This window comes from Lepisosteus platostomus, chromosome 4, assembly GCF_059453375.1.
Source record: "Lepisosteus platostomus isolate fLepPlt1 chromosome 4, fLepPlt1.hap1, whole genome shotgun sequence".
NCBI lineage: Eukaryota > Metazoa > Chordata > Actinopteri > Semionotiformes > Lepisosteidae > Lepisosteus > Lepisosteus platostomus.
Window position 1 is genome coordinate 43,966,598 of NC_142614.1, and position 23,483 is coordinate 43,990,080.

General features: G+C 37.9%; 1 protein-coding gene across 4 annotated transcripts in view; it reads left to right on the top strand.

The window, feature by feature from the left end:
- The window catches only part of LOC148673211 (uncharacterized), a 123,975-nt gene that overhangs the window by 1,318 nt on the left and 99,174 nt on the right, over nt 1–23,483 (top strand). Inside the window, exon 2 of one of the 4 annotated variants that reach the window (XM_088629568.1) lies at nt 23,136–23,208. The exons of 2 other annotated variants lie outside the window; for them this stretch is intronic. In XM_088629568.1, coding sequence (XP_088485694.1) covers nt 23,182–23,208 — 27 coding nt within the window. In that variant the 5' untranslated portion in view covers nt 23,136–23,181. Of the gene's footprint in view, nt 1–1,077; nt 1,190–23,135; nt 23,209–23,483 lie in introns of those variants that run through there. One more of the 4 variants, XM_088629569.1, reaches the window with a different exon arrangement.

The window sequence follows — 23,483 nt, forward strand, 5'->3', positions numbered from 1 at the left end:
TGTGAAAGACGATGCAGGTACCCTATTCCACCCCCAACTCCACCCCCTATAAGAGAAGCTGCTTCTGTTACATATTGACCAGTCTGGCAGCAATATTGTATGTGATTCAGGGAAGGTAGGCTTCTATGCCAAGATGGAAAATAAACTTCCTTATTTTGAGGCACATATTAGATTTCATCCCCAGTAAAAAAAAATGCTGTTTTCCATATTCCTCCTAACAGGAGGTTTCTTCACAGGCAGGTAGCTTGTAAAAAGAATTTCAGTGGGTTGGGCTAAGACGATAAAGGAGGGCCAGTCAATTTTCAGCCCATGAACTGAGGTGTCATTGCCAAGCTGAGCAAATACTGCACATTCCATCTTGAAGGTAGATTTATAAACAAGTTTAGCTTTGTGTAATTTACGGCTTGAGAGTTGTGTACACTGGGTTCTAGGGCTACAGAGAGGGCTCTGTTCTAGTTTCATGGTCTAACAGTCAGGGTTTATTGCAAAAAGTATCAGCTTTCATATAGACATGAAGAAAAAGCTGTTAGTTTTATAAATTCAGTAGCAACTAGCTGGGGATTGCTGTTGACTCTGGTAAAATTCCTCAACTCATTTATTTTACATGTCGTGGTCCAGCAAGTGCTTCTGTCCCAGGAGATCCTCTGGGATATATTTACCAGCTAAGATACTTCAAGGGCAAAAAAAAGGGACTGTGTGTCTGCAAGATGAAACAAGTGTATAGTACTTCCAGAAATGCAGAATACATTTCGGTGAGCACCTACAAGCAGCTGTGGTACATGTGAGAGCAAAAAAAAAAAGTTTTCAGTTCTGAATCAGGTTTAAATCAGATTTAATGTGATAAGACAGAGGAGAGGAGAAGACATGTATTAATTCTGTGTTAAGCCAGAGTAAATAGTAAATGGCAGAGGCATTACAGAATAAACAGACATTAAGTGCTTCAGCTGGTGGACTTGGAGTCAGGATAACTTTCCTGTTATGCAACCTGAAAATCTGGCAGTAATGCACTTCAGTCCCGAGCCAGATACAGCACTTAAGCTCCTTGTGCTTCAGGTTTGCTCACTTTGGACTAAAAAGAAACAAATAAGACCCCCCAGTGCATTTCTGACTGCCCCGGAGCAATGGCAATCAAAGAATTATGCTCAATTGAAAGAAGCTAGATGGCGGTTAGCTACTGAGATTTCGAAAAGTGAGTCAACTTATTTTTGTCTGCCTTAAAGTTTTGAGTGACACCACGTATAGTACACCTTTTATGTAAAAATTGTTAAAAAGAGCAGTTTAAAAATGTTTTCCAGATACATCTGGACTGGGCTGAGAAACTAGCCAATGGGGTTCCTGAAATGGATCTACCCATTTGGCATGCAGGCTGGACCATGCAGTCCCAGAACTGCTGATTTCATTTTGAGGTAGTAAGACAGGGTTCCCCGTGTTACTGCAGCAAATTGGCTTTTCCTTGGTTGAGATGGTTTGTAATAAGACAGGGTTTTCTTGACTTTCTAGACAATAGCACTTTTTTAGTGTTAGTATTGACCCTGTCACTTGCATCTGTCTGATATAAATCTGTGAGTGCTTTGCATTTTCATATCTTGTGCTGGTGTCATGGGTATGGAAAGAAGCCGAGAAGATTAAGAACTAACAATTCGAGGGCAGTGTGAAAACAACTGTTGTTTGAAAATGATAAAACGAAATTAATAATAATAATAATAATTGCTTACACTTATATAGCGCTTTTATGGACACCCACTCAAAGCGCTTTACAGGTAATGGGGACTCCCCTCCACCACCACCACTGTGCAGCATCCACCTGGATGGTGCGAAAGCAGCCATAGTGCGCCAGAACGCTCATCACACATAAGCTAAAAACATAACGCTGAAATATGACAATCGTTATGTAATTAGTTCCATTTTCCATTTCCTCTTTCTGTTTCACAAGATCTGCAGTTCAGTTTGATACTTGCAAGCAAACAAGCCCATTAAGTCAAATGGTCTCCTTCTCTTGTTTGTAACCTTTCTTATGTTTTCATGTTCATTAGGTTCATCAATATTAAAACTGATAATTCACTTAAGCTGAACTTGGGTAGGATTGTGGCTCAATGGTCAGCATTGCTTCACAGCTCTGCGGCCCTGGGTTCAATTCCTGAGGTGCAATCTGTGTGGAGTTTGTATGTTTTTTTATAAATGTTCTGGTTCCCTCCCACAGTCCAAAAACATACAGTACTGGCAGGTTCTGGAAGAACTGGCCCTGGTGTGAGTGTGTGTGCCCAGCAATGGCCTGGCATTCTGTCCAGGGTGTATCCTGCCTCGTGCCCGTTGCTTGCTGGGATAGGCTCTGGCTCCTCAGCGATCTTTGATTGGACAAAGTGGTTAGAAAATGTGTGGGTGAGTATGGATATTTGAGGTGAACTGGATGAAAAGTCCAATCTGGGCAGATGGAAGTAGATAGATCTTTATACGTTATACAAGCAGAAAGACCACTACAATGTGGATGCTACACATTGGTGGTGGTGGAGGGGAGTCCCCATTACCTGTAAAGCGCTTTGAGTGGAGTGTCCAGAAAAGCGCTATATAAGTGTAAGCAATAATAATAATAATAATAATACCGTAATTATTTCTAGTATAAATAAAAATCTCCCATTTTTTTTAGCAATAAGTGAGGAAATCTAATATCTTATTACTAAGCTGCAACTATTTTTAATTAATTAATTTCAGTTGTACTGTATATCGCTAACCACAAAACAAATAGCTAGATTTGTTTGGCTTCCCAAATGAACTAGAGGGTTAACTAGAGGGCTCTAAGGCCAAGGAGACACCTGCACTTCTTGCCTGGTTTAACAGCAGGCAGTGCCACACTGACATGTCTTAACTCCCTTTTCCAGGGAAAACTTTCAAGCCATTCCTTTCAGTGTGAAAGAAAAGGATCTCCTCCCTCCTGCACTTGCAGGCATGATATCCTTTTCGATAAGAGTCGCTTAAGAAGAATCAGAAACTCTGACAGCGAAAGAGTAAAGTACAAAAAAGGTTTTTGTTTAGTCAACTGAAATGTTATAGATTCAATTTTCTGTTATGTTTTCCCTGTTGTTTTTTTCATGAAATTACTAATTGTAAATAAAAAAAAGGACAGGACAACAGTCAAACGGAAAAGGCAGCAGTAAGGTGAAGATATGAACTATTATATGTGCTCTATCAAAGTGGAAGCTTTCATTTACATACCTACGGCTGATGGCTTTTTCTGCTCCTGGCTCTATCTTCAGGCGAGTCCCCCCTTCACTAGGTAGTGAGGAGGACCAAAACACACCTTTTAGAGATGCATAGCAACTTATCCTGGGAAACCCCTCACTCCAGCTTCAGCTAGCAGGCCCTTGAACTTTCCCTCCCCTCAGCTTCCTCTGGTATGGCTCCTCCAGGTTGATGTTCTTGGTAGCTCTTGACCAAAATGAACTTATTCTGAATACTTACTGTATATTTTGGCCATATTGAGCTTCTGTGAAATTACAGCTATACAATAGTAGGCCGAACAGCATGAGCAGCACTGGTTTGAGCTTCGCATGCTGAGGCAGTTCAGGACAGTGAGACTCATTCAGACTCGGAGAGCACACAGTAGAGGGCAGCTTATTCAATATTAGGATGTCATGTATTACTGTGTCCTGTATTGTCTAGACTCTGGTAAGGTTACATACTTGTTTTGTTGGCTCGGCAATAGTGATGCATTGAGAAGGATGAACTTTCCCATTTTTACGGCTACATGACTTTTATCAGTCCAATTCGAACTATTTTCATACTGGTACAGTGAGGCTGGAAATTTACCTGGTACATTTTGTGGTTCTGGATACTGTTTAAAATATATATTTTCAGGGCTTGTGCAAATATGGGAATGTTATTGCTGGCCTTGTGTATTTATATTAAAGTCAGCCAAAAAACTTTAATGTGAGCCATTACCACTGACGGCTTGTCTGAAGAGTGTCTTTTATACAGAGGAGCGCCGTGGCAATTCAGAACACATGAAACCTTGAAACTTTCACTTACTGTATGGATTGTAAAGCTAAAATCCGTCTTTGTGGGTCTCAGTTGAATGCCCTTAGAGATGACATGTAATGTGTCTGTAGCTGAATTTTAGTGGGCATTATTTTAATATACTGTTACTTCAAGAATAATTCCTATTCAGTGCAAGGGCACTGAACCCTGTCACAAAATTTCTATTGGGAAAGAGTTTTCTGTTTTTGCTTTTTACATGCCAGATGATCTGTATGGTTTACCCCTCTGCCAATAAAAATATCTAGTTATTTTATTTAGAATTTTATATGCATGAAATAAGTGGTTAAAGTCTGAATTCACATTGGGAAAGATCTCAAGAGCTGATAACTAGAGGTGAAGGCTTTATCCAGAATGGAGATGGAGGTAATCTTATTAGGCTATTACACAGTATTACAAACAAAAAACATTGGCCTAAGGCTGTCTGTTTTGCCATATATGTTTGCTTTGTTGAAGAGATCTTTTAAAGCGGTTTGAAAAACATCTAATGAGGGCAGGTGGACATGGCTGTATTCTAATGTGGTGCGGCCAAATACTCAGATAATAAATCTGTATATAAGAAATTATATTGCAGATATTTGTTGCCGAAAAGAGTTTTTGTGGTAAATTACCTTTGACAAATTGGAATACATTCTCAAAATAAAATGGTAGAAATTACCGAAAAGACTCTAAGCGGTCTTAACAAATTGCTTACATTCGGAGTGAATGCACCGTTTTCAGTCACTGGAGTTTGTCAAAAGACCTGGGGCCTGGGTTTGATATCCTGCTGTTCTTTCAATGTGAAAAAAATGTCTGTATTCTGGTTTATATTATTCTGGCTGTAGTGATGTTGATGATAAACATAACTGCTGTGTGTTTACTGTAAGCGCTTCAATTTGATCATTTGCTTACACTGAATATGGATAGGGCTGCACGGTGGCAAAGTGGTTAACATTGCTGCCTCGCAGCTCTGGGGTCCTGGGTTCGATTCTTGGGGTGCCATCTGTGTGGAGTTTGTATGTTCTCTCCTTGTTTGCATGGGTTTTCTTTGATTGCGCTGACTTCTTCCCATGTGATACAGATATTTGTATAGTTGTGACCATTCATTATTGTTTGGAGTCTTGCGTGATGTTGGATGTTTCACATTGTATTGTGCTTTTAAACTTACAATGAACATGAAGCTCATTTGGCCAACTCAGTTGACAACATCTCTGAGAATTGATCTTCTGTAATTATGGAGGCAAAATGTTGGAGGAACATGTTTCTAGAGCCAGGTGCACGTGCAGGAGTTATAAAAAATAACATTTTTTTTCCCCAAATCCATCAACATCAGCTCAACAAATACCCTCTTGTGTGAGGCTCATGAAGATGTTTGTTTTGCTGGTACAAGGCATGTAATCTGCGTCATTTGCTTTATATAATGTTTTCACTAGCAACAACATCTCATTTGCAAAAATAAAGTAGAAATTTAATTAGAGGTTATTCTTTAAAATATAATGGCTAATTAATATTTTCTTTCAATATGGCAAATGTTTGAAAAAAAAGCAAAACAAAGTTTTCAGTTACTCCGTTTTTCAAAACAAAACAACTAATACAACGTATTTGGGAGCATTAATTGGGAGAAGTTTTTACAGTTCTTATTTTCCTCACAGCATCTACATGCATTATCTTCTGATTTGGCAGGGTTGATTTCTAAATACTAATACAACATTGAAGTACACAGTCAATTCTCAGACATTCTAGGAAGGAACCTCCAACATTCCTTATTAAAATTTAGGAAGTTATCCTTTTAATTCTTTAGATGTAAGAATGGCTTATGTGTTACACCAAGGTATAGGAACAACTTGTCAGTTCCTTGTCCCTATGAGCAGCTTATAGATCTGGGCAGAGCATGGTTAAGCACTATCTTTTTATGAAATCCAGGAATGTGGAACGCCTGACTAATCTCAGTGAAGTGTAAGCCATTCAGCAGACAGAATTTTGGAAACTAACATCTAAAAAGGATTAGCGAGTTGATCTTCTAAACTGAACAAAATGTGCAGTTTTTTTATATTCATTTTGTCTTTTGTATTTTATGTGGTAACAAAACTTGTCATTGTTGGATTTCTCCTTGACTATATTTGGGTAAATGTGAGGAGGGCTTGGTGTAGTGCGCTACTCAGGATTACTGCAGGGAAATGAGTGGCCTGTCAGGGTTTTTGTGTTGCCACAGGGTGTCACTGATGCTCCATGCAAAAAAACATTTTTAATTACAGTATATCAAGTAAAAACGTACAGTAGTGTGTTATGTGTACGTTTTAAAGATATGTTTACAGAAGCAAATATAAGAAATATTGTTGTGTAACTTTCTCCTTGAAAAGTAAAATTTCACACTGACCCTCTGTGTCTGAAGGAGCACTATTTTAAAGTTCTTCGACAAATATGAGAAATGTTAGCCTAAATGCAGTTTCTGCTGCTAGTACTGAATTGAGCCACATTAACTGATGAAGTGGGTCCCCCCTAAATGTAAAATGCAATGGAACGAACTATCCATCCATTTTCTAACCACTTTATCCAATTCAGGGTCGTGGGGGAGCCAGAACTTATTCCAGCAAGCAAGCACACACACTCTCACACCAGGACCAATTTTCCCAGAACCCAATGAACTTACCAGTATGTCTTTGGACTCTGGGAGGAAACCAGATCACTTGTAGGAAACCCACACAAACTCTGGGAGAACATATAAACCCCACACAGATAATACCTGAGGCCTGGAATTGAACCCAGGGCCCCAGCACTAAGAAGCAGCAAAGCTAATCACTGTGCTGATGAAGAACTATACATGTAATCAATAATTCTTGATAAAAGCATTCAAACTGAAAACTTGCATTGTTGAATATTTTTTGTTTTAAAAAGTGGATTTGTCAGGGATTATACTGTAGTTAGGATTAAAGATGAATAACTTTTATCTTTAAATCTTGCTTTGTATTTTAGGTTTATCTTAGAATTAGAGACTAGGATTATGTTTAGAGTTAAATCAAGGGGAAGGCTGTTTCTCCAGCTTTGTATGATCATACATCTGCACATAGAAGTGTGATATTCTGAAAATAATTGGGATTTTAACTTTAAAATTTTTAATATTCAACATTTAAATGTACTCATACACGTGAATACATAAGAGGACATGCTGATACAATGATGTGCTACAGAGTAGAGCAAAGTATGTATGTTTTCATACATACCTAAAAACAAAACCTCCTTAAAACCAAAAACTTAAAAACGAAACCTCCTGCTTTTTGCACCATTTGTCGCAATGTCATGTTGTGAAGAATGAATTGCACATGTACAGTATAAGTCATTTATAGAAACTAAACAAGAGCATCCTGAAATGAACATCTAAGAGCCTTTCTTTAGACAGACTTTGTATAGTAAGGAAAAAAAAGAACAATGGAGGAAATCCATGATATAATTGTATGAGTACATTTTTATTTCCTTAATGGAGTGCTTCCTCATGTCTTCGGCTAAAGTTACATTACATTACAAGTTACACCAATAAAAATGGTTTTAAAGCCTTATTTCACAATATAGTAACCTTCTTAAACTTATTTCATATGTTAGCATTCATTTCCAAGCAATCCAAGCTCATCTTCTGGATGTATTTTATTTTAGTCCTAAAAGTCTATGACACATTCACAGCTTTTATTTTCAAAGCAAGCGCTTTTCTGAGAAAGCGGCAGCCTTCAAAGTTCTCCTGTCTTCTCTCATTACAGATGTTGTTTTCCTCAGTTCTCCTGTAAGAAGATGAACTGACCAATCCTATCTAGCTTCACCAGTTGGAAACAAAAGACACTAAACAGAGACTTGACCGTTCCCTCTGTGCTGCAAAATATTTCAGCTTCTCTGTGCCAAGTGTACAGTTCACTGTTCGGTCACCTGAATCTGTCAGTTTAGCACGTCTAAAGCTGCAGTCGGCACTGTTGTGGTGTGCTGAGGTCATAGCATGAGGCCCTAAACATTGCCTGGCTCATTATTCCCCCAGGAAGGTCAAGACCTTGACCGTCAGACCGGAACTGCACACTAATTAAGCGCCTTGTTTTGGCACTGGAAGTGTCGCGTCTGCAGGACTTCCTACTGGGATTAATGGTGTTCATGTTCACTTTTCATAAATGTACAAAAGAAAAGCTAGGTTTCTCTGGAGGCAAGGCTGCAACGGTTGTGTGATGAAACAAAGCTAAGTTTATTTTTTCCACTTCCAGGGCCACTGGCAGCCACTAGTATTTTTTTTAGATTAAATCAACCACTAAATTGTTAGCTAAACCAGAGTATGGCCGTTTTTTTGGCAAACTTTCTTGGTCAAATATGACATAGATCTAGTCCAGAAATGGCAAGCTAAAGATCAGTGAGCTCTTTCTTTATATCAGTGCCTATAAAAAAATGACTGCTTTTCAGGATAACTGAATGTCAGGTCACTTTGGAAGCATGAAGTCTATCATGATATCTTTTTGAGCAGAGAAAAACAGTGTACTTATGCAAACCCTTTACAGTGAACAGTATGAGCATTTAATATAGCTGGTTGTCATACTAAAAGGTACTGTATGCCTGTTTACATAGAAATTAAAATAATGCTGGGCTAATATGTTAAATTACTTATTCATGAGCAGGGAAAGGAGTCTGCTCAAATAATGTTTAAAACCAAAATGCATTGATTGTAAAAGTATCTATCCTGTATGGCCAGTTATTGTTTGTGGAGAATTCTGTAAAATCAATATTAAATCTTAGCTGTGAATCTGGAAAAAAAACAAGCAGTTTAAAGTTATTCTTTTCTAATTCACACACAGACTGTGCATAAATAATATATTCTTTATTTAAACTGTTATAGAATGTGATCTCTGAGGCACACAATGTATTAGATACACTGTATAAAATGTGAAAAACACCACTGATATGCTAATACAGATTTCTGTGATACACTCTTAGATATGATTCTGTTTCTTCAATTTTTATTAGATTTGGACGGGAAGTACCTTCAAATTCCCTTGTGTGGTTCTAAAATTCACAATAGTTTTTCATTTTGGTAAATCTGTGGCCGATTAACCAGGCCTACATTTGGTCTGATAAACCACTTCAAGGACAACATGTATTTCATCTTAGAACAGAAAGGACAAAAATTCAGCAAGACATTAAAAGTTTTAATTTCTTATTGTACGGCCCTATTATTTAGTAGATTTCTTGTTTTTGACGGTCAGAATTGCTATTCTGCTTAGTTAAGGCTCCCTTCAAACCATCTCTTGGTTTATTTCAAGTGGCAAACATGTGAAAAACTGAATCTTAAGTTATTTTTTTCTTGTTTCTGTAAAAAGCTAATACAGATCTACGTGACATCATTTTGAATCACGTTTTGCTAGCAATTAAATATTTTCTCTTTTGTCCACTTAATGAACATTAAACTAGTACATGAAAGCCAACAGTTACCAGTTAGACTTCCTTTATAGGGAAAATCATGCTATATATTTTTTCAATAGTTTCAATAGTGTTTTTTATCACATTGGGATGAGATGTTTTTTTGACATTTAAGACAAATCACTCTCTAGTAAAAGTTTAATTTAGAAAGGGAGGTGAAGAGGAAATATAAGGACTTAAAATATGTAGAGAATTAAGCCCACACAAAGTCTAGACGCTATTATTACTATTCATTTTTATCACACCCTGAATTTTGTGTGCTGTGGTGCCTTGAATGAGGAGATGGTGCCCAAGGCAACCATTTAAAAACGAAAGAGTGTGTGGTTGACAGCTTTTATTGAATGTTCAGTTCCTCTGAATAAAATAAAGGAAGTATTGTAAATTACTGAACTTTGCGTGGAAAGATAATGAGGATAAATGGCCTGTAAGATGAGTTTTGAATTGTATAAAGAGATGAATATGATAAAGGTAGCAACAATACTTTTAAGTGTTTTGCAAGTGGATTATGAACATACAGGATGCAAAAAATATATAATTTCATACCAGCAACATAATGCTCAGTTCTGTAACCAGTTGCCTAAGGTCGAAGAGAAAAGCATATCTGAGTAGGAGATGCATAATTAGTTTAAGGGTGTATTTTCTTTATAAAGTTAGAATACAAAACGAATATGTTGAAATATTACTGTTCTGAAAAGCCCTTTAGAAATTTTACATCTTCAAAAATATGGAATTATAAAAATGCATGTTTTTTAATATACTTCAAGCTTGGAAATCAGTTTTTTTAAGTCTTGCAGCTCCTCCTACTTGCCATATGAATCTATTATTTCAAGAGGAGATAAAAGGGAATGTAGATAAGTAGATCCTATCATCTGAACTGATTTATCTTTTTTTTTCCTTTCATCTGCACCTTCAGTTTCTCTGGCTTGTACTTTCTTGGATAATCATACTCACTCTTACCTGTAGTCTAAATGGCAAGTACTGTATAACTGTCACATTGCCGTGTTTAATTTTTTAACATTTCTTTCTTGAGAAGAACTAGGCCAACCGATGAACATTATAGATCCTCAAAAATGCTGTAACAGAGTTACAAATATGAAATAGTAGTTCTGCATAAGTGTAACTTGTCTGTGACAAGCCAGACATTTTCTATGCAATCCAACGTTAATGCATGCTAGAGACAAATACAGAAAAATTAAGTTGCGGTAAATGTATGGAAATTTTGGGAACACTTATTCTGTAAGAATGTTCTGTAATTTGTTGAATTACAACATTCTGCTCCATGTTGCTTTTCTCCTGTTGCAATTGTTCAGCGTGTTGTGCTGGCAAGATAAGCAATAGCATGGGCAAATTACATCCCAAATGACATTCTGTTATTCCTTTTCAGAGATTCAGGAAATCTGTAAAAAGAATACTGGCGGAGTCTTAGGTCTGTATGGAATTCAGAAGCTATTTAGAACATTAATATTGCTTATCGGCGTGACAGAGCTCCTCTGGGGGCTTGAAACATGTTGGTATTTGGAACCAAGGTCAACGGCTGTTATTCTGAGCACCAACAGTGAAGTACTGTGTAGGTTCCACATTTGACAGAAAGGGATTTCATTAATGCCTTTAAAATGCCATCGCAGGAACACATGTTGATTCCAAAGTCTACACCTCATATGCCCAGAGCTTTTTTTCATTAATTACTCATTTAGTGTACAGTAATTGCACATTAAAAGCTAGCAATGTTTGTGTTTGCCGTGGTTGGCAGGGCTGTCTTTTTACTTTCCAACAACAATGCAGACTTTGCAGAATGAAGTGCACAGACTTTCAAAAGAACGCCTGCTCATCTGGTTCTGTAGATAAGACCTGATAGTTATTGTGAGCAGATAATTAAGTGTGTGCTTGTGAACTTTAATACTCTGTGAAGCTTCACAGCTATGGATTAAGGAGTTAACAGCAATTCATTTATTTGCTTACAATATACCGTTGATCATACTATCACACTGGACGAATAGTTATTGTTGCCGCATAGATATAGCAAAGCTGAAATTTATTTTGAACATAAAGCAACAGTGCTGTGATATTGAGTGGACTCTGACTAACTGATAAGCACAGTCAGTTTATTTAAACGATGGTAATTATTATGGGCTTGTCTGATTTCATCAGTCTATAAGGACATAAGAAAGGTTACAAATAAGAAGAGGCCATTCAGCTTCTACAGTACCTTGTTTTGTCATTAGCACATTGATCCCTTGATCTCATGCAGCTTTTCCTTAAAGGAATCCAGAGTTGGATACTCCCACATAGCCTTGAGGAAAGAATCACCCCCTGCTCTCATTTTTAAGTCTTTTAACATTGTATATGAGGTTTCCTTTTTATCTCTTAAAATGATTTTAGTAGCTTTGTACTTATGCCCTATTCACACATATGTGTTCTAAGTGTTTTTGTAATGACTATTATTTTAAAAGTCTCATACTGAGAATAAGTTGATCTATGGCCATTTTGATCTTTATTGATTGATTTATTAATCAATCATTTTTTTTTATTCTACCATAAGCCTAATGAAGGGATTCAGTAACCTGAATATATACCTTAGGGTCTGAATAATACAAACCATTTTGCAATACCTTGCAAAAATTGTTTTCTCATCTGTTACTGTACATGCTGGATATCCCACGTTCTTATATTAAGGAGACTTTCAGTGGTTCTCTGATATTTCACGAACAGGAAGTTAGCAAATTCAAATTCAAACAGCTTTATTAGCATGACTGTCAACTTACAAAGTTGCCAAAGTATATACAATCAATACAACATTTACGATACAAAAACATAGGACTTTTACATACAATATATAACACAAAGAACATTATTGAAAGACAGGATCACTGTTACTCAGGCTGTGACAGGAGATCACAGACTGGGCTTGTTCTCTGTTGAGTTTCCTCCCCCCTCTCCCAGTAGGATTGGGAGCTGTTCTGATTCTGGCAGGTGTGGGAATTCTGGGATTAGGTTTGTTATTTAAGGGAGGAATGTTTGTCTAATCCCAGAGTATTTTGCACAGTGCACAGTGTCTCTGTTTCTCCACTGCTGGCAGTGGAAGCACAACCTGTCCTCCCTGGGCAGCCAGTTTCTATGGCAAGATTGTGGTCACTGAGTATATACTTCATCAGGGTTTCTTACCACGGTCAAATATTCAACTAGTGTTTTTCGTCTGTTTATTTTGTGTTTGTGTGTATGTTTCCCTGTGTATGAGATATTGTTATTTAATATGTGCTGTGATGTGGTTTGTGGTGCTTTAGTAGTGCTGTCCTGAGGCTGCTGTGGGAGTGTTTCGGGACAGTGAGCTTCTGGACCAACTGGCTCAGAGGACTCTTCTTTGGGCTCAGCTGTTGGCTCGGCAGGACCTTGTGGTGGTAGGAGTTTTGGTCACCGCTTTTTAGATGTCACCAATACTTTATTGCTCTCTCCTGTACGTTGGTTGGCAGTGGTATTGGCCTAATTCTGGCCTGCACATGTTGTTTGGTGTTTTTCTCTGCATATGAAGAATTTTTTTTACAGAACTCCATGTGCAGAGTTTCTGTTGGGTGTTTATCCCATTTTATGGTTTGAATGGTTTAATGTTTTTATCCCGTTTAAATATTTGAAGCCAGATTCTTGTAGGGGTGTCAATGTTGAAAAGCCCCCTTCTTTATTGCATAGAAAGCCCTGAGTGCCTTCTCCCTTACTGCCTTCACTGCCAGGTTGAAACTGTCAGATGATAGTCAGACCAAGGATGTGTAGCTGGATGTGTGTTCCATTGTGGTATTGTTCAGTGTGAAGTGGTACCCGTTTCCCTGAAATCTGGCTCTCTGGCTGGAAAACAATGACTGTGGTCTTGACAGATTGACTGTCAATGCCCAGGTATGACAGAACTGCTCCAGCAGTGCCAGGCTCTGCTGCAGTCCCTGTTTTGTGGGTGACCGAAGGACCAGGTCATCAGCGTAGAGCAGGAATGATCTCTGTGTTATGTAGTATGAGGATAAGTGCTGAGGATAAGACTGTTCCAATCTCATTGATATACCCTAGAAATTGAACAGTGTTGGACTTCTGAGTGAAGAATTCTGTCCTTTTGTTCCCAAGTTCCACTGCACATTTGTTAATTATGTCTTTGAGTTGATTACATTGATTTAATTACGTCGTACACTTTACTCAGTATGCCATTTTGGAGAAGTAACAGCCAAATTGAGTCAAATGCTTTTTTGACATCAGTAAAATAGGGAAAAAAATTCCTTTGTCTTTCTGGTGGATGTGTTAGTCTATAAGTATGCATAGGTTGTAAGTCTGATCGGATGTGCAGTGAACTGTTACGAAGCTAAAGAGGTCAGGACATTGTGCTCAGTAAGGAAGATCAGTATTTGCGTATTCATGATATTGCAGAATACCTTCCCCAGGTTACTGATCACACAGATGCTCTGGTAGTTATCGGGATCGAGTCCGTCTGTCTTTTATAAATGGGTGTAATCAGTCCTTGATTCTGGCCTCGAGGAAATACCCAGCTTTCAGGATGAGGTTGAAGAGTTTGAGGAGGTATTGCTGCAACTCTAAACTTCTGTGTCTTGGAATCTCATTGTTGACTTCATAGTGGCCACAGTGTTGACTCCATCCTAGTCCGGAGTGTTTTTACTAGCTCCTGCTCGGTGATCAGGGAATCCAAATAGCCTTAGTTGTATAGCCAATTCCACAATTTTGAGTTTTTCATAAATTATATTTTGGTCTGATTCATTAGTATTTGGGAGCTTTTGGGACAAATATTCAAAATAAGTTTTAAATAAATAAAAAATATTTTGTTTTTTAATGATTGAAAATGTTCCACTTCTTCCTGAAGCAGTTTTGATTTAATGACTTCCCATTTTCTGTAAGTTGTTTATTTATGTGTGTTTTCTTTTTGAGCTTACGTTTGTAATGTTTACCATCTTACAGTAAGTGAGGCACAGATCTGTATTTTTGTAGTGAGATTTTGTAGTGCTTTTCAGATGTTTTTGCACTCTATCAAACCCTTTTTCTTTTCCTTTGTTTTTAAGTAGTTTTTTTTTTCATTTTGTTCTTTTTAGCTTTGATTTTGATGCTAGTTTGTGAAATAGGTGATTTCGTTTTTGTGTGCCCAAATTCATGCCTGTTTTGTTGGTTTGATACGGAGTGTTTAGGAATTGTGCTTAATTGTGTCTGAATTTCTTCATTACCCAGTTCAGTTTTGATATCTGTCCGGGCCGTGTCTCAACTGTATGGCTGGTTCAAGTCATACAGCAGTCAGTGCATCTCTCTTGAGGTAGAGCAGTTTGTTTCCTGACAGTGAAGGCACTAATACAGAAAGGGTCCAGATCAGTGACTGCATAGTACACCACACTGCTCCCCCAGAACTGAGCTGTAGGTGAACCTGCTTAAAGAGTTCCCTCAGGTCCTACTGTTGACGATATACAAGCCCAGCTCATGACAGTGAAGCCTGTTCATGCGTTGAGTTTTCCACACAGCTGCATGTTTCCCTGTCTCTGGAAGTTGCAGATTTCAATGTGGAGACTGTGGAGAATTTCCTCTCTGTAATATTGAGATTCCAGGGGGAATGTAGATTGCACACAGGAATACGTATTTTCTGTACAGATGATTTGTCTGCTTATTCCGAGTCAAAGTCATGACTCCTTGTCTTTACAGGCTGTAGCTCCTCTCTATACCACACAATTATCCCCCCAGAGTCTTTGCCCCAGGTAATAGAGGGGCTTTTAACAGAGGACACAATGATCTCCCTGTAGCCAGGGGGACAGTGAGTGGCCATGTCTGCTCGACACCATTTCCTGTAGGATTGTAATGTATATTGTTTTTATCATTGACCAATCAGAAATAAGGGGTTATCTTTGACCAATCAGATGTTAGGACTATTTTTATTTAAAAAAAACATTATTTAAACAAGTTAATATGAGGACAGAAGAGAACCAAAAGGAAGTTCAAAGAGGTGGTGAGAGTGTTCCTCTAATGCAATGAATCTGACTTAAATTAATTATTGATTGAAGGAAGCTTATAAGTCTGGAACTGATTTGACTTAATTTAACCTAAATTTAGGAAAGGTGCTGTATTAGTTGTGAAAATACTTTTATTTCCTTGAGTTTGCCAACTATGGTTTATCTTTCTTTTCTGTTTAGGTGACAGGTATGCCTTTGGAAACCTTTATATGGTATAAACTTTCTTGATCTGTTTAAGTACTGAAATGTGTTGAATCAGTTTTGACGGGAGGGATTTGAATTTAGAAATCTGGTACTTGCTGTACTTTTAAAATATTAGCCTTTTGTATTTTGTATAGTATTAGTTTCTCTATCTGTGCATTACAAATATTACACAGAAAATATAATAAACCATGTGAATTCAATTTTTCAGTATTAAAACTAACAAATTAGAATATTTTAGTGTGTTTATGGCTGTGCTATGACCCTCACCAGAATAAACAGTTGGAAGTAGATGACCATTGAGAATAATTGCACCTTGTTGCCTAATGGGAAATAGTAATGTTTTATTGACTTAAGTCTGACTAAGGAGCATATTACTGCCCACTAAAGCTAAACATTTAACAAGTGACCAAATTCTCTTGAATCATTGAGTTTTATAAATGTCCCAGGACATCCACTAGAAGTGAGATACTGCATACCCATGTGAATTAAGTGGAGTATGTAGGTAGCAGGTAAGGATTGGATTTGTACTGTAACTGGAAGGTTGTACCTTAAAATCACAAGTGGGACACAGCTGGTGATATAATCTTAATTCAACAGTTCAAAACAAATTTTTGCTTCTCTACCTAAGTAAAGCTGCTGGTACACAATGACACACATCACCCAGTGGTGATGTGCCTTCAGTGGTGGAAGAAGTGCTTGCATAAATGCGAGGCATTTCAGAATCCTAATTAGTTTAGGGAAGCCTATTGTGCAAGCTCAGATTGGAATCTTTAATGAACAGGTAGGCAGGAGCTCTGTTTAAGGTTGCCTCTGAAGGACAGCACCTGCTACAGCTCAGAGTTACCAGTCACCATATTAGGTCAGTAGTTTTGTAAGTTCTGGCTCAGAAGAAAGTACTACATATTGGTGCACCTAAACCACTTACAGCAGAAACCTGGTTTACCTCTGAGGACTCCCAATCCACTACTGACCAGGCCCAGCGTTGCTTCTCTTCTGAGATCTAATAAAAACAGGCTAGAAGATGGATTGCTAAGTCATGATAACTCATAAGTCCACATTTCTACAGCACTGAATGAAATTGTAGTGAGATCCTTGTATTTTAATAACTGAATATACATTTACACAAAGCATCACATAGCAGATTGTTTTGTGAACTGTCAAAATCACTGAACATTTACTTAAATTTATTGTTAAATTTAAGTGTACAAAAAAAGAAAGGAACTGGGATAATTGGATGAAAGTGTGAAGAAAATCTCTGATAGGCATTACGAGGAGAAGTGGTCAGGTGCAGTTTCTGATGTGGCACTGTGGAGCACAAGGTGGTCATCGTTGATTGAACAGCCGTTCTTTAATTTACTGAAATTTGGCACAGAGTGTCTGCTCACTGATAATGGGTGATCCATCTGAACAGTACAACCATTTGGTCATGATTCAAGGTTCCGTACTGTTCAGAATTCAATTAGTTAATTTGATATGTAACATATATAGCAAATGCAGAATTACTTTAGAGATCCAGTTCACACTTAAGGAAATTTCTTTTATCTTTAAATCAAGTCAATCTCAGACTGAGCATTCTAACATTTGTATGGTAGAGAACATCCTTGTGTATTAGATTCCACCAGCAGATGGACAAATTGCCTGTGGCTATATGTTCTTGTTCTAATAAAGATCACCAGTTTCGAAATTGTTTAGTTTCAGTACTGTTATGCAGTAGACCTCTTGGTGAATAATGCAGAACAAAATAAAAACAAGTTATCTTTTGCTCTGGGTGTTATTCCTCGGCGAGCCAGACCTCACAGCTCTCGGTCTCCTCAGAAATTCGGCACATTTAAAAGGGGAGTCGAGCACCTTCCGCGGTTGTTTGGACTCACTTGGCCCGATTGTGCCACTTTCATGAAGCCGATCTGTAACCTGCTCTTCCACTTATCGGGTGCTCTGTCATTGAGCTTCCTTCTGGCCTGTGTAGTGCTCTCAGCGTTACTAGTCTGCATCTCAGAAGGACACTTGGCCTGTATCCTGTCCAAAAGAGATTCTCTGTCTGTCTCGATCCCACTCTGTCTGCCTGAACTCTGTTGCTTTTAACCAAGCAACGGGACAGAGGCACTTTTCCGAACCTGCCGCCTATAATCCTGCGCAACAGTGTTGCCACACTGCCAGGATCAACCTTGAAAACTGTGCTCGCTACTCGCCTACGCCTCCTAGATCAGTCCTGCCTGCTGCCTGTCAGCCTCTCCTTCTGTCCTGCCTTGGCAATCACTGTCATCCTCTACTTTTCATCCTGCTTTGCCAGTTGTCTTCTTCCGAGCCTTCACTGGGCTCTAGCTATTGGGTTCTTCATCTGCACGCCACATCCTAACACTAGGTTTGTTTCTGTCACTGGGTCCACCCTGTCTGTATCAGCCATGTTAGCTGCACTCACCTCTTAGTCCCGTCTGCCCCCGTTCTCCGTCTTGCTTCCACAATCACCTACTGTGTCCGTCCTGTTTTGGCATTCCCCGCTTTCCTTCGACTCTCTGTGCCTTCACTGCGTTACTGCTCTGGGATTCTTCAGTCTGTCAGAAAGGCACAGCTTTCTCTATCAGCTCTCCTCATCATAAAAGCCATACAGTAGGGCTCCATGACAAAGTAAACATAAATTACATTACGTCCTCTGAGTACTGGTGCTTAAATACCCATTTTGAGACTTAATGATAATTTGGTTTTTAGTTTTCATGGAGAAATATTCTAGAAGTTGTGTCAAAGGCTGAAGGTAATGTTAGTAGGGCCAGGTCTGGCCCTGGGGCCATATTTTGCCCACCTGAGCTAAAAGGGGGTAACACTGCTATCAGTAGGCCTGTTTTGGTCAGTATTCTTAAAAATTATAATAAACAGAAAGCTAAAAAACATTCTGGTGTTCATTATTTCTAGATCATAATTATGCAAATGTTTCAGTTTTTAAACAGTTTTTTAAATTAAATTAATTTTTTGAAGGCAGAACAAGTTTCCAACCCCATTATATCCTCCCTTCATCAGTTCTACCCCCTCCCAAGATTTCCACTAAAGGATGATTGAAATGAAGTTAGACAGCTGCAATTGAAGTGCAATAAAGTTTGGATTTTCTAAATAATAGCAGTCAGTGCTTTCACTGTCCTTTCCCAAGCATTGAGCCATAGAAAGTACAAATACATAGTCCCCAGTTTGGCTCACCTGGAATCTGGGATTCTCAGTCTCAACAAAGCACCAACATCATTGTAGGCAATCTGCATTCAATCTTCTATAAGGAATTTGTGATTGTAGAAAACAGAAGAATAGAAATGCCTGCTCTTCGGGGATTTCAAAAATCTTTCTTCTAAGCACCAAATTGCAAATTCTGGATGTAATTAAAAAAGGGCAAAAACAAATTCTGCAGTGTTTAAGGGGAGCACCAGCATAAATAAATTCTAGATGTCTCTATGGAGACTGACTTCCAGTGGAAACCACAATACGTGAGCATGGGGATTACAACAAAGAAGACAATGATCACAAAATGAAGGATTAAGAAGGAAAATTAACAAAATATTGAAGACCTTGATTATATATTCAAAACCTTGAAGATTTCACAGTGTTGAGTAGAGACTCCAATATGAAATTGAATATGAACCCTTCTTACAGTATGTGAATTTATTTCTATTATGCAGTTTATCCTAGTATGACTGAAGGGAGGGAAGAGGACTCATAGAACAAATTAAATCAAGTATGGGAGTACTGTGTGTTTATTTTTATTAAAATCATTCTTGAATGTTGTTTACTGTTACATATAAAATAGAAAGGTTAGAAAGTTCAATACTAACGTATCCAATATATTTAAACAGGGGCATTATAAAATGGATTTAGTCTCTGCAAAATTTATGGCTGTGATAAAGACTTTTTACGCAGTGCCTACAAGTGCCAGTACTTCAGAACTGAATATTGAGTATTGTAAATAGTGATAGAGATAGAGCTGGTGCTTCCATATAGAAGGCAAACAACAGAAATGACAATGTCTATCCATCTAATTTATTTGTAGGCTTTAGTAATGGATGACATAAATTTAATTTGACATCCTTTCTGCTCTGAGAAGTAGATTGTATTTGTCTTGCCTTTTGCATTTTTGTGCAGGTAATTAACCCAGTCTTACTGTGAGGGTACATTAGATTTTTTTTAAGGATCTGCTGATGGGACTTTGGCTATTTCATCGGCTTTCTAGCATTCTATGACATTTTTAGGGATGTTTAGTAAATTTATAATCAGTGAACATATCCTTGCCATGGATCTTCAGCTGTCTCTTAAATACAAAATTAGCAAAGCACAAATGATACCCTTATTGCACAATTACAAAGATTTGAAACTGTATTAAAATTAGCTTATTGCTTGTAGGGTTTACAGTGGACAATAAAGATGGGTATACAGCCTTGCCCTTCAGACTTTAGGATGTAGTGTTTTATCAGCTAACTAGATGGCACTCTTGCATTACCGGTTTATATTAATTTTATTTTCTCTTTATGTACAAAGACTTCTCTTTGATCTTTCCAGAGATAAAAAGGGCCCTGCAGTGCTGTGTAGGGAAACTGGGGTGACTTCTAATCCTCAAAATGGCAGAGGGAAGGAGCTTAAGGCTTAAATATAATTAATTCAATGCTGGTGGACCATGCTAGGAGAACATAGTTTACCTTAAAAATCAATAGCAGGTGCAAATTTCTGCTCCCAGTTCCACACAGATACTAGAGAGACGCATCTTTAAAAAATTGAACTCCTACACCGATGCTTTTAAATGCATTTTGACTACACCTTTCAGGAAAACTGTGCAATCCAAATAATGAGTGCATTATCTAATTCACTGTTCACTGTTTCAGTAAGAAAACTGTGCCACTTTTAAGCACCACATGATATCCTTGTCTAATTCTTATGGGTTCCTATCATTATCATGAATTTGAGAATTTCATTTTTGTCTGTGAATACAGTATGTTGTGCCTACTTTGTAATCCAATTTAAGGTACTACATTCCCTCCAGTGATTGAAATTGAAAGTTGGTATTCTCATGAGAATGGGCTGGTCAGTAAATTAGGATTGGAGAGGGGTAAATGATGCTGTAGTGCTACCTCAAAAAGTTTAAAATCTAGCCATTGCATACAGTACATTTGCTGGGATTCAGTACCACATTTTCAGATTAGTTAATTAGTCCTGCTGAAAGAGTTTTGCCTTATTAGTGATACCGTTTCACTAAAGCCTTAGAACTGGGCAATGAAATTAGGAGCTAAGATTAATTTATTATTCAATTTACTAAAAAAATAAAAGAATTGATAACAGAATGGAATATAGAACTGTATCTTTGCCATTTGAAAATTTGTTTCTAGTGCTTTTTCAGGTGCTTATGACACTCCTAAAAGATATCCAGAAAGCAGTAAACTTCCTTTTCTGTTATCAAATTTAGAAATTATAGTCCATAGAAAGATTTTCAGATGAATACAAATTAAGGTAATATTTACTATACTGTAGGTAGAGCAGATAAAATAAAAATGCGTTTGACTGCAGGAGAAAAAATAGATATTTTACCTGTTGTATGTCTTAGAGTAGTAAGTTGTAAAAAGAGATTCTGGTTCTTTTCCTGGGAACATTTAAATAACATTGCCAATTTATCAACTATCTTCTGTGATTTAAGGTTCTGTGTTGTGATGAATTGTAAATTTCCTGTACATTTGATCTTGAGTTTTGTGTGATTTATAAGTACAAGCATGCATCTTGCAAAATACTCCATTTTGGTTTTGCAGTGCTCCTACGTTTATCTCTGATTTCCAGTGACAGTTCTAGTGAACAATAGGGTCCCCCCCCTTCTTCAATTATACTACAATCATAAGTGTGAGGATAATTACTTGTTCGAACTGTTACATACTTCGTTGGGCTGTATGTTTGGTTTTCAATAAGCCAAACATAAATTCTTTTCAGCAGTGGAATTCAATTCCAGGAGAAAACTGGCAAAAATAGATATGCATTGATATGACAAGAATTAATGTGGTAGAGACCTACTGTTTTGGTGTATTTGTAATAGTGATATATTTTTTTATGAGCACTTTTCAAGTAACTCAGAGAGTTGAGAAGAAAAAAATATTGCATTATACTGTAATTCTAAAAACTAAAAAATGCTTACTGTGTTTGCACAACAAATATTGTGCTACAGTATATAGTTCTACATTGACAATAGGCAATTCATTGCTAGGGCAAGCTGTTTAAGCAATGAGGTTCATAGCAGGCTGCACCAGCATCGAGCAAAGGTGATCAATATGGTAGAAAGCTGCAACAGTAATAAACGATAATCCACCAGTACAACAAAGTGGTCAGTCAGGCAGAGAGCAGCAGGACAAATTGAAGAGGTATAGAAATGATCCAACAATGGCTTTGGAAGAACATTGAATTCTTGCATCCGCCACATTATATTTTTCATTCACGTTTCTCTCTTTGCAGAGTCATTTATAATCTTTGAAGGCATGACATGCATTAATAATTAAGATGATAGACAAAGGTACCTTATAACTTTGATACAGTACGTCAAAGGTAGTTCAAGCTGTGCTGTTTTTGATTTTATCTGTCTGTTGCACTGTACTTAACTGCTTGGATTTGGAAAGCTCTTTTTACCGTAAAGGATGCCTAAACCCTTTTTGTTTAGGAGGGGACATGCTGATCTTCAGCTGTAGCAATGCAGTGCAGCAGCCATTATGATATAGCACATAGGGCGAAGAAGTGAAGAAAGAAGTTTTGTTAAGGGAAACTGGTTAAAACCACTGCTTTTAAGGACAATGATGTGGGATCTTTAATGACCAAATAGTTTGGACCTTGTTTTAAGGTCTTGCTTGAAGCACAGCACCTCCTTTGAACACAGCACTGTGTCATCATACAGACGCATTGGCTTGGAGATTCTGTTGGGGAGGAAAGAGTGCTATTTCATGGTGCATCACCACCACATGCAGCAGTGACCTGCTTTTCTGTAGACATCTCCCTTCCAAGTACTAATGAGACCCAGCCTTGCTTAACTCCTGAGATCTGACAAGGACAGGCTAGATGACGGTAACACTGCTGTCACCAGCTTCTCTTTGTAGATCAAAAGAAGACTCTGTGACTTTAATGTTTCAATGGCCAGGAAGATATTAAATACAGTAGATTGCGCTGGGATCATGTGAAGACCCATCTCTGAAAGAACCAGCTGTGTGCCACGAACTGTTCTGAGATGTTCAGAGCTGGGTTTGTTTTTCAAAACAAGAAAAATAAAAAATACTTTAAAACACTTTAAATAAAAAACAGCACTGGCAATACAACTTCTCTGTAAAGCTGAATCAACTCATTAAGTTCTTTCCCACAATTCAGACACCATGCGTTTTCAAAGCCAGATGTGTGTCAAGGAATCTTTCGTCACGCTTCAGTTCAGCAAGGCTTGTTTTCATTGACCCAGCTTGTACTGGTGGGAATTCAGCAGGGGTAAGAAACAGGTCGTCCTCAACTTTGTCCTCATTCTTTACACTAAAGGGAGAGCTAAGGCGAGTGGAAGAGGTCGCTGAGAGGGAAAGGGAAAATGCTGATGTCATCACAGGATGTGCAAGTAATAAATTATTCATTTTTATCTTGCTGCCTTGTTCCTTGAGCATGCAGAAAAAAGCAGTAAGCTCGGCACGCTATTCGTAAAATGTTTTCAGTAGGCTAATGGAAAACCAGATTTCAGAGAGGGTGGAATTTTGCCCACTGACGGACAGTAATAATCCCCCAAGGTGAATTATTTTAATTATTGTGCTGAAGTTCATTCTGGATAGTAAATTGCTGTAGCATAATTATTGTGTACTCAGCAGAGAAAGGCAAGCAATCTTGTACACTGATCTA